The sequence below is a fragment of the Barbatula barbatula genome (genome assembly GCF_947034865.1).
Source record: "Barbatula barbatula genome assembly, chromosome: 6".
Lineage (NCBI taxonomy): Eukaryota > Metazoa > Chordata > Actinopteri > Cypriniformes > Nemacheilidae > Barbatula > Barbatula barbatula.
The window spans coordinates 7766195-7778957 of record NC_136765.1 but is presented as its reverse complement, the minus strand read 5'-3'; the positions used below and the strand labels follow the sequence as shown (position 1 = coordinate 7778957).

The 12763-nt window shown below is 38.2% G+C and overlaps 1 protein-coding gene across 1 annotated transcript; it reads right to left on the bottom strand.

Moving 5' to 3' along the window:
* Positions 1-1686: 1686 nt before the first annotated feature.
* On the bottom strand, positions 1687-6412 carry slc2a1c (solute carrier family 2 member 1c; the record flags this gene model as incomplete). Its single annotated transcript, XM_079458624.1, has 12 exons — positions 1687-1866; positions 2120-2323; positions 2418-2519; positions 2761-2865; positions 3415-3599; positions 3696-3858; positions 3950-4190; positions 4844-5004; positions 5522-5620; positions 5938-5998; positions 6196-6250; positions 6334-6412. 12 exons carry the CDS (start codon positions 6410-6412, stop codon positions 1687-1689), a joined length of 1635 nt encoding a protein of 544 aa, XP_079314750.1.
* Positions 6413-12763: the final 6351 nt, after the last annotated feature.

The window sequence follows — 12763 nt, the reverse complement described above, 5'->3', positions numbered from 1 at the left end:
TTTATCACAAAGTTATATTTGTTGTACATTAGTTAAAGCACTAGCTCACACTGACTAACAACTGAAAATACTTTAACAACATTTGTTCATCTTACTTCATGCAATTTTAGCATTTACTAATACATTTTTTGAATCAAAAGTAAGGCATAATGTACAAGCAGCCGACTGTTACCGCAGAAATAATCCCCGACAGTGCGATCAAGACCCGACATGGCTATTTGCCACATGAGAAAAAAGCTGAACATAAATTGGAAATATTTTAGCAGGTTAATTTTTACCGAATGCAGACCTTCCGTGAGTAAAAGCCGTTTATTATCGGTTTCAAGGTAAGAAACGACATTCAAACGTCACGAAACAGGAAATTTGGTTTAAACGATTGTAAATTGAATGTCATACATGTTATTTAAAGACATGTTCATATTTAATATGTAGAAAAAAACTCTGAAAAATTATTTGCTGCATCTGGGTTACCGCGTGTTATTAGTTTTGAGAGATTGTTACCTGGGAATAAACAAACATGGACATGTTGCGACTGGCCAATCAGAATCAAGCATTCCAACAAGCCGCGTAATAACAAGAATTAACACATACTGAAAAACTCTTGCTCACTTGTAGTTATGTTAGTTAATGCATTTTCTAATGTTAACAATTAGAACTTTATTGTACAAAAACTTGACAGTTTCAAATGGTTCTCATTTTAAGAAATGCAGCTATATTTTACAAGTCTACTTAACTGGGCTACAAAACCACTGTTGCTTCTTTTGAGTGCATTTCATTCTTCCACAGTTTGTACTAAAAATGTTTTATGGATTTACAGGATTTCCCATTATTACTTTTGCTTGTTATAGACAGAGCAATTCCGGAGTTCAAAAGATGTCCACAGTGTCACGTCTCTAACATCGTCTCTTTTTACGGCGGTAAACGTGAAGTAACTGTTTACCTTGTCATTGTTTAAGGACCATACATGATGCCGCTTACTTGTTTGCTGTCTTGTTAAACAAACAACGACAAATTAGAACCATGTGTATTACTTTGTTGTCATCAGGTTGAAAAGAAACGCTTGTAATCATTTATTTTAATATGTTCACGTGTTCATGTCACAGAAACGAAGGATTGGTGTGAAGCACATTTTAAACGTGACAGGGAATCTTGTTTACAATGGAAACAACTATCAGTGTCAAACAGAAAGGAATGTTCACATCTTAACTAAACTCAAACCATGCTTGACAAATAATGACAAAGATGATCAAAAAATCACTTTAAGATCAGTCTTGATCAAACTTATTCATGTTTTACTTTCAGTACATTTGTTAATATGCCCAGAGCCAAGTTGTTGGGTTGCTTGGTTTGTTATCTTTGGCTTGCAGCCTCTACCATAGATGTCTGGCAGGAGTATGCAATCCTGATTTCACTGCGTGATAAAAACCCACCAAGGTTATAAAGGTTTTTTGCGTGAGGTGAGGTGAGCCAAGCTCCAGGGAGTCGTACTTACAGATGATCTTCTACAAGTACACTTCTCCTGTTTGGGATATGGGTCAAAAGTCACCGTTTACTTGCTAGATATTTAATGCAATCGAAGATCTCGACAACTGTCTGTGACACATTTTTACTCATCACAATTGTGTGTACATTACATAAGTATAAGTAACATGTGTGTAAGAGGTGATGTCAGGGGAACTTGTGTGATCAGGTGAATGTGTTAAAAGTCATCTTGTTGTGTAGTGGAATGCCCTCTGCTCCACGAAACTCAGCCGCAATATCGTCGAAAGTGCGTCCCTTGGTTTCAGGAAGACGAAACGTGTTGAAGGTGAAGGCGAACAGGGCCATACACATAAAGAGAAGATAAACATAGGCCCCACACATTTTCTGCAAACATGAACGATGTTACTATTATAATTGGGTACAATGTTTTAAACAGGAAGTATTACTTTGCTAAATCACGTTCACAGCACAGAAGATAATAACATTCTTTGATCAAGTAAATTTTGATCAACATCATTAAAGGCCTGCATCTTAATAGTTGCCGTAGCAAAATCAATTTATTCCTCGTAAATGTAATTTCTTTATTCACAACATGTATATTAAACGTGTTTGTTCACAAAATGCGAGATGCACATACCAGCAGAGGTGGAAAGAGCAGTGCTAGCAGAAACTTCCCTCCCCAGTTCAGCATGCTGGTGAAGGCCATTGCAATGGGACGGGCCGACTGGTCAAAAAGCTCTGCAGCAATAAACCATGAAATTGGTCCAGGGCCCACCTCATACGCTGAGATCAGGAAGAAAACCACCAGTACCTGAATATTTCTGATGTCTGGAACTATGTCCTGAGGAAATACACAAGGGAATGAGTTGAGGAGACTTTTTTTACTTCTTTTCCAGAGTTTAACACCAAGACATTTGACGGAACTTAAACCTCACCATAATGGAGTATGTGATAGTCATAAGCAGGTTGCAAAGGGCTAATGACAGAAATCCAGCAAGCAACAACTTTCTGCGGCCAGCTCTTTCCACCAGGAAAAACTTTACAAGAAAATGAAAATATATAAGATGTGTGGCTTAAGATGATCACAAAGTCTGGTGTGTCCACAATTGAACTGCTGTGTCTATCAAAATCAAAATCCATATCTTTATATTTCACATAAGTATTATATAAATATCAAATGAGAATCCCAATTATAAGGATCCATTGGATGAATTATAGTCATTGCCAATAACACATAAGACCACATAAAAATTGTAACATAAAAAAATGAATACTTACTGCTACTACAGTGAATGCCACATTAACAGCCCCTACTCCTAGCGTCAAATATTTGGCTTCATCAAAATTAGACTGGGCAAACATTTTTGTTGAATAATTTATAATCTGGAAAGTAATAGGAAACACACACAACGTATTTTGATACTTGCATGAGAATATTAAAAAGGTCATAATGCAATCATATCTCCAAGACAAACCACATTCATCATGTTTTAATTTGAGACCAGATTCCTGATGAAAAGAACTCTAGATGAACTGACTTTGATATGAATTGCTGTATGTAATATATCCTCACTGGGACATGGGACAAAACAGCCCGCAGGACTGTAAAAGTATGTATAAATCATTTTGGATAAATCAAGCATGTTCGGGTTCCTTTATTTTAACAAAAACATTTTCCTTTGCTATTAATCATACTGTACGTATGTGCCAACACTGCGCAATGATATAAAAAAATTATTATTATAAAATAAATAATATATAAAAAGTGTAAGTACTGTAAATGTAAAATGTGTAATTGTCTTTAAACTTTAAATGTATACAAATATCATGTTTTTAAATGTATAAAGAAAACGAAATGTATAATATTGAATCTATATTGAAAGAATTGAGGTAGTTTGGGGCAAGATATAACATTGTATGCTGAACACCAACCGCATTAAACCCAGATAACTGGCTGCCCAGGTTTATGATAAGCACAAGTATTATTGGCTGCCTGTAGCGTCGCTTCCTGAGGAATTCTCTGACAGTCACTCCTGTTTCACTATGAGCAGCTTCCTCCCTCATCTCCTCCATTTCTTTCATCACCATCTCTGGATTTCCCCGAAGTCTTCTCAGGGCTGGCAAATGGGCGATAGTAATACAACATTCACCAAGAGATTCCTTTGTGAGTACTTAACATCTGTTACTTCTTTTACGTCACCAAGATAACTCACCGGCCTCTGCTTCCTTTTCTTTTCCCTTGTTAATAAAGAGGTAGCGGGGACTCTCAGGGCAGAAAGGAAGGCTCATATACTGGAGCGTTGCAGGTATGAGGGACAGGGACAACATGAGGGACCACTTTTCCTCTGTGCCCAATACTGTTTCCAATCCCACGACCTGACGCATGCACAAATCTAACTTTTTTAACACATTTTGGGCTTACATTCATGAAAGAGACACATGTAATTATGAGCTGGTGTGGTCTCACCATGCCCAGCAGAATGCCTGAGGCGAAGGAGACCTGGTTCAGAGTGGCAAAAGCACCACGGAGGTTTGTGGGGGAGACGCCCTGAATATACAGTGGGTTCAGGCTCATCACAAGGCCGCAGAACAAACCAAAGATCAGCCGACCCACAATAAGCATCTCAAATGATCCTGTGGCTTTGCTCATAGACATCAGAAAGGCACCCATCACAGATAAGGCATTCACAATGAGAATGGCATTACGCCTGTGGGACACAATGAAATTGATTGTTCGAATGATTTAAAATAGAAATCTCCTGTCAGTGGGCAATTGTGTCATTTATTGATCAATTAAATATCAGATTTTTTATCAAATTAGCTCAATGCTTTTACTGCGACTTTATAAAAAACACGGACAGTTTGTATATACTTTATGTTCAACCCTGTTATGCTGTGATCTTTGAAAATAATAGTTTTAAATGACCTTATATAATAAGTCTGCTTCACTACATAGTTCAAACACATGTGAGTTTTTCTTATTTATATTTCACTAATATAAGCCTTGTCAGGTAAATATTTTAACTATTTGATTGAAAATTGCAAAAATTCTGAATAATGTAGTGTGTTGCAATGATATTTTAAGTCCTTGTTCATCATTTTTGAACCAAATTTGAATGATTCATAAAAAGTTCCAAAAACCGTCCACTAAATATCCACATTTATTGACTCCTAATCTGAACATTGGGCCATACGATCTCTATGGCAGGTAAAAGCCTGGTACTTGAAAGTAATGCACAATGAAAAATATTCTTTCTTGAAGTTTTAACAGTAGTGGCCATGAAAATCCAGACATGCTTCAGCACAAATGGCATCAACGTCTAAAATCGGGGCGGGCACTTATAAAACAAGATTTTCTCACCTCCCGAAAGTGTCAGCAAGACCTTTGACCCCCAGTGAACCAAGTAGCGCTCCGAAGTCTTTTATGCTTACAGAGAGGGACCACAGGAAAGTGAGACTCGACTCTGGTATTGACTGATTGTGCCTGGATATCCATGTCGTGTTGAAAAACTCCTCAATTACCTCAATAAAGATTTACAAAGAACATTTATAAACCATATGTCAGGCCTTTCCAAGATACTTAAAACACTTTCATACGTACACGTTTTTCATGATGATAGATATCATGCACAGTTACAAAGTCTTGTATTTTTCTTAACACTAACTTGACAGCTTTTACGACGAAAAAACATGTGGATTTTTGAGGACAAAACGTTTGAAGAACCTGTCATTTTAATACTTTACTCAGAAAGTGTATTTCAGACATGACTAATATTTTGAGAACATTCCCAATGTTTTCGCAACGAGAGTCCGACCAGAGGGAACTGCACAATATCCACACACAGGCGATAAATCAACACAAACCAGACATCATAGCTACTTGTGTGCAAATATGGAGCGTTCCAAATCCAAGACTGGCTGAACAGAAATATTCTGCGAGTTGGTAAAGTTTATTCAGTGTTTTATGAGCGCTCTGAGAAGTTTGTATGTAAACTGAGAAACCATGCTAACCAGAGGCTGGACCCCAAAGTCAACTTACTCGGGCAGGGGCATTGATGTTGCCTGTGTGGTATCCTATCTGGAGGGAGCCGAGCACCGCTGCCATGATTGAGATCAACAACGTAACAGTCAGCTGATTCTGAATGTAAATATGGATTGTTGTAAATCAACTTTGCAGTGCAAATTGTTGCATTGTTTGTGACACATTAAGCATTCCATTGAATTGAATTGGAAGGACTTTTTCAATGTTTTTAAATGCCTACAGTATATTACTATCACTTCCATTTTTTTCATTTTAAATAAATAATAAATACATTTGGCATCCACCCTGACAAGGCTGTATGTACTGTACGCTGTATACCTTCATTTTATATATAGATTATGCATGAATTAGCCATGCTTGTAATGAAGTGCCAATTTCACAAATGACAAATGGAGAGACATATATACACTTACCTCCTTTATAGCCATTGGCCTCAGATGATTCTCAGCCATAGGGCTGTGCTTGGTCAGTTTGCTGAAACATAAAGCTTTCTCAATTTAAAGTACATCATAGGCATAAACTACGTGTACCCATTGCACAGTCACACGGGGTGAAATAATGACTAAAATCCACTAGACTCTATGGTTAAGTTCAGTACTCTATATATTTGTTAATGTAATGACAGGTTCTCAATAAATCTCTTTCCAATAAAAATACAACATATCCCTTACCTGTGTGTAACAGGTAAGGAGGAGTTATGCCGCCAGCAGCTCTGCTCAGAAATGGCTGAAAGTGTTTCAAAAATGTCCTCACTGTTACCTGGCACCTCTTGTGTATGTCTTGACTTCATCCATGAAATTGCACCTCACTGTTCACTAGCACCATTGAAGACAGGTCCTCCATCGAATGGCGTCCATCTACACCGGGTCCGTGCTGAACCCCACCCATCCCCACGGCTTGTCTTTTTCCTCTCCCTTCCACCCACGGTTGGGCCGTCCCTCACAACCCTACACCTACCAGGAGTCGCACCAATGTCTCTGGGAGTCCTGAAAGCCGTGATGAAGTCACACGGTCTTGGTGAATTTGAGCTGGATCTGATGGAATGGCAGCGATGAGCCCTCAGAGCTCAGGAAAGACTGGGCTCTTACCAGTGCATTTGCAGTGGATATTTTTTATTAGAGCACAACTTTGTCAGCGTATTACTCAATAAAACCTTTAGTTTAAAATAATGATTTTTTAACTAGTTTGGTTATTGTTTCTTTAATGGTTGAGTAAAAGAAACAGAGTTTTCTCCTGACCTTTAATACGGATAAGGCAAATTAACTTTTAAAGGAAAACAATGATTCTGTGCAAGAAACGGAACATTATTAACATTGAAACCTGTAATGTAATCCATAGCTTCAGGTAAACCATCCTACAGAATTGTCCATATTGGTTAATCCAAAGAGAATCTGGCTTTTTCTAACATGCTACTGTATAACCATTGCAAGACACTCAGGCAGTAGATTTGTAGTGTATGCTGACATATATTACATGTCTGCACGTGACTAAGAGAGTATCTTGGTCTCACGCATTTCACATGAACATGCAACTCTTCGCAACATTTTGGGTTTAATTGACAACCAAAAGAACAGTGAGGTAAACTTCTCATATGTCTCTGCGTGGTTCAGTATGTGTATGTGCGATGGACTACTTTATGCAATGTATGCAATGTGTTTTAGCAAACCAGTATGCAACTACGTGTAAGTGTAATACTTTGGTTAATTAAGTTGATACAATAATTAATTTTTAATTCAGTTAACACCATGGGACGGTTTCCTGTTTAAAGACTAGCCCTATTAAAATATTAGAGTCGTCTAAACTAAAAACAGCTTGCACAGACTTATCTTAAAAACACCCGTCCCATTATTTTGTATAAATCCACAAAGTAATGTTTTTCTTTGTAAAATCTCTTAAATGTGTCAATTTAACAAAGGCCTAAACGTGGCCAAATCTAATCCCTGTCCGGGAAACTTTACTTTACTTCAACAAAGTTGATGTTAGTTTACTCAGGAATTGAAATGACATCAACCCACCAAGTGCAGGTAAAAATCTAATGTGGCATTTAATGCTGTTATGTCCCTATCCAATTTAGTAAGTTATTTATGTTTATTATGTTCTTAACTGGGTAAATTCATGTAATTCAGGACACAAGGATAAATTAATCTTGCAACATATAGGGTCTCCATGTACAATAAAGACCAAAAAAAAACTGTAAAAAGGATGAAATATGAAAGAGGAAGGAAGGAAATAGGCTACATGACTGTTATGTGCCAATAATATGAAGGTTCGATTTTTTTGTATATGTATTGTATATATAGATTTACATATAATCTGTGACATTTTTAATCTTTTTTGTATAAATTGTGAATGGCTGGTAAATTTAGTAGACATGTTGGCTGGTGACTGGAAAAGTTAATTTCAAACCTTGGTCATTATGCAACACAGATTCAGTATAGGTGGCAGTAAAAAATAGATTGGCCAACCGGCAATAAACACAAGAAGAAGCCCATGCTATCACAAATGAACCCTTGGAGCTATTGGTTGAATCTGGTTGTGCATCCTGTAAAGTGAAGCTGCGGGCTCTTTGTTCGCCCCCTGGTGGCTGCAGTATAGATTATAAACCCCGCCCTCTCCATGTAAATGAATAGAGATCACGCCAAACTAAAAAATCCAATCCCACTTCAAATAAATTTGGCCAAAGGTGGTTTCTGCCATTTTTGTTAGTTCTTATTGGTAAAGTCTATTCAGTGTTTTACGAGCACTCTGAGAAGTTTGTATGTAAACTGGGAAACCATGCTAACCAGAGGTTGGACCCCAAAGTCAATTTACTCGCGCTGGGGCATTGATGTTGCCTGTGTGGTTGTAAATTGTAAATCAACTTTACAGTGCAAAAACAGTCAATTGAAGAATTGCCTGTGACACATTAAGCATTCCATTGAATTGTTTGAAAATACTTTTTTATGTTTTTAAACCAACTAAACTATAGATACCTATATGTCTATCACTTCCATATTTTTCCTGAAAAGTGAAGCTGAAGGCTTTTTGGTCGCCCCCTGCTGGCTGGTGGCAGCCGCCCTCTCAACGTAAATGAATGGGCATCACGTCAAACTAAAAATCCAATTACACTTCAAATAAATGGTCAAAAGATGGTTTCTGTCATTTGAGTTCTTATCACTCTGGTGTGTATTCAAGTCTTAATTATTCTAATAAGATTGGTTTTAGTCAGTTATAAGATGTTATAAAAATGGGCGTGGCAACATAATTTCTCCGTCTACGACCCAAGTCATTTGGGAACATGGGTGGGACCTTGATACTGTGGCTACAGATCGCGCTCACTACTGCACAGACTCTGCCTTCAAATGACGTCATCGGCACAGTATGTCAGTGGCCATAACTATGACATTTTTTTTCAATGGAAATGAAAGAGGTCACACCATACATCTTTTTACAGTTTATTACAGTATGCAAACGGTGGCGAGGAACCCAAAACTCCATTGTAGGAGAAAAAAAACCTCAGAGGGAAATTCCAGTTCCCCTCTGGCAAAAACCGTGCCTCTGCACAAGCTTGACAGTGCTTGCACAACAAGGCAAAATAAAAAAAAGTTAGATTTAAAATTATCATTAATAATCTAATAGCGACTGAAGATTTGCAGTGTCGCCACGTTCTTCGTCCAGCATTTGTCAGGTCTGGGAATGGATTGCGCCCTGCCCGCTCCGGTAACCTTGGACTGCATCCTGCCCGCTCTGCTAACCTTGGAACAATGAGACAAGACTGGCTGAGAGTAGAGTACTGTTCTGCACTCTTTGATGCAACAAATGCATCAATTGTTATTGGAAGTGTCCCTGGTTCCGGTTGATCTAACTAGTGCAGCCTAGATCTTTGAAATATATATATTATGATAGTGTAGTGTATGCAAGATTAAAAAGATGCGTCTTTAGTCTAAATTTAAACTGACAGAGTGTGTCTGCCTCCCGGACAGTGCAGGGAAGACTGTTCCACCTGTCTGATACATGCACATGCATACTTGTGGTCGTATATCAATTCTCCAGAGCCTGTAAACGGATACCACTACCTCAACTACCCACTGGTTTCAAAACCGCTGAATCATTATTCAATTCCCTCAGTTCATCTCCCAGGTATGGAAGGCCTTTTTTCAACATTCAACAACAAATTAACCTCTGGTTACTACCCCCAGGTCAACGGACAAGCTGACATTCAGGACATCGGGAGATACCTCAGATCATACCGACATGACCATCAACAGAGCTTGCACCGTTTCCTCCCCTGGATCGAGTAAGCACAGAACTCCCTCCGTGAGTGCTCCCCCAGACTAAACCCCTTCCAGTACATGGCTACCAACCCCCCATGTTTCCCTGGTCAGGGGAACCCTTAACGGTGCCAGCAGTGGACCACTGGTTCCGGGAGAGCCAGAGGGTATGGGACTCAGCCCACCAAGATCTGCAGCAGACTGTCCGCAGGCAAAAGCTCCACGTCGACACATGACACTCGCACACTCCCCAATACCAATCTTCACAAAAGGTGTGGCTATACACCCGGGACCTCTGCCTGCACCAGGCCTGCAAGTCCCAAGCACATCAGCCATTTCACCATCCTGCTTCAGATCAACCCCGTCACCTACCGACTCCGACTCCCACCACCCTACAGAATATCACCATCATTTCATGTGTCCCTGCTCAAACCCTACCATAACCCTGTGTCTGTTTAGCGAGTATGATTGACGGATATGATAAGCTCTTGATAAGTGCTATCAAGTCTCTGAACCAAAGGACACTCATGTGCAACCGCTCGTGTGACACTAACGTGCAATTAAGACTTTATTCTTAACGTTTACACTGTCTGAATCATCCCCCGTCTCCCATCTAGTGCATTATGTGTTATTCACCATGTAGGTCCTAATAAATTTAAGAACAAGTGGCTGATTTGAGGAACTGCTTCTGCAGCTCACATAGGGAAGCAACAAAAATAAAAGCCACAAATGCCAGACACAGATGGTCCTTGTTATGATGTGAAGCTGAAATGTGAAAAGGAATCACTCAAATATATTTCAAACGTATCAGTTTGCATTTGATTTTCTTTGTTATTAGACAAAAAACAGACAAAGAATTTAGGGTAACACTTAAAAAGGCTTCATTCTCAAATGATGTCTGAAATATTAAACAAGTGACCATGTTTATGATTAAACATTAGCTAAATTCACTAATAGTATTCATTCGGATTTCAGAACATGATTTAGGCCTACTGTCCACTTCAAATGAACAGAGGAAATGAAGCCAATTGGGTGAATTCTCAGGGAACTTCATATGCACGGCCATGAAAAAGAGGAGGCCAGCAGTAACATTGTTCCAATAAAAGCAGCTAAAACACTATAGAGTTAAAATGCCCTCTACATGCCCTCATGGATGCTGAGTTCCAGGTTGACCTCTCGCATCCACAGCCCACATCACAGAGGCTGCTGTTACAGTAACATGAGCAATAACATAATCTGTGTCCTCTTGCAGTATAGTGTATATCATGGTGTTTAAAGTACTTAAGTTACTTAACTTTAAGTTGAACGGTCTAATTTATTTCATGAAAAATCTTTTGAGAAAGAAGATCTTTCAACACTTCGACTCATGTTGGGGTCCGCAGTTAACATTTCCTTTTTATTTCCCCCCAACAGGGGGCCCACATTCACACAGAATGATTTGCCACAGAACTACTGAAATGCTCTTATTTGATCTTTTAATATACCATTTTCAAAACATTTATTTGCTTTTCTTGTTTACTATAATAAAGTTAAACATTGACCTCTAGGCATTTATTTTCTCTCTTTAATCTTGAATTTCTAGCACTCAAGAGAATGTATTAGGCTAGTGAAAGGTAAAAAAAATTAAAAGAGAGAGGATTATGTCGATTTAAACTCTTGACCTAATCCCTTATATATATTTTTGATCGAGATGAGCAATAAGATATTCTTTTAAGCAGGAAAAGACAGCAAACGAGAGTTTAACATCACTCAGAATAAAATGTCTTGCAATTCAAAATATAACACAATACAGACGTTATCTTTTATCCAAGATATAATACAATACAGCTAATTGCAGATAAATTTGAGGTCCTAGATGTCGAATAATGCAAAGACAGATAATTCCATACAGTACATAATGTATGTACATGACATAATATCCCCCCCCAAAAAGGCTATGCTCAAATGACATATTATACCGCTCAAACTTTTTATGAGGTTATACTATTCTGTATGCATGGACTACGGATTGAATACATTTGCCACTCTTTTTAAGACATTTTAACGTGAAATTGGATTAAAAATGAAAAACAACTACTTTTAAAACGTGGTTTACATTAACATTATAAGAGTACACATATACACAGTAAAAGGTAAGCTTTATTCCATTGCAAACATCCCAGGATGAGGATTAAAATACGAACAGACACCTGCACTGTTAGCCCAGCTAGAGACGTGACCTTTGACCTTAACCTAGGCCTCCTGGCAGATGACCCCTGGCCCCGTAGAGCATGGCCGTTGGGCAGGTGCTGGTCCAGACAGATTGGAGGGTGTCAGACACAAATGGCTCACAATGAAGGACCTAACATGGCCCTTTCCAATTTCACATGGTATTTCACTTGAACTATTAAGTGCATTATCGACTAAATGACTGCCTTCCATAAGCTCTTGTGTGCTTTATAAAAGACTAAGGAGTTTTCACATGTGCAAAGTTGCTTATGTAAGATCATTATTTCATACTAAAACTAAAACCAGTGAATCATACCATTTGGATTGAATTGCACGCATAAGTTATGCATACAATAAAAATAACCTGCAACCTGCTCGTTTCCTTTTCATCTAATCTTTGAGATTTTTCTCAGATGGGGTACTTTGTAAAACAATTTAAGATTTTAATCTTAAACTGCTCCGTTGAAGTCATTTAGATATATGCATTTGGACGGCTTTCAATATATACATTTGTATGTGTTCCCTGGGATTTAAACCATGACCTTTGCATTGCTATTATAGTGCTTTACCAATTCATTGCTCTACCGATACAGAAAAATTACAGTACCCCATAGAGAATATTTAACCATATTTGGCAGACAATTTTATCAATTGTGACTCATGCATTAAAGCTTTATTCCATTTGCATTAAATATTATTTGTGCAGAAAATTCATATGTTGCTATTTGAATAAAAGAAACATGTGTCTTCCCATACCATCACTTCACATTACAACCTTTCT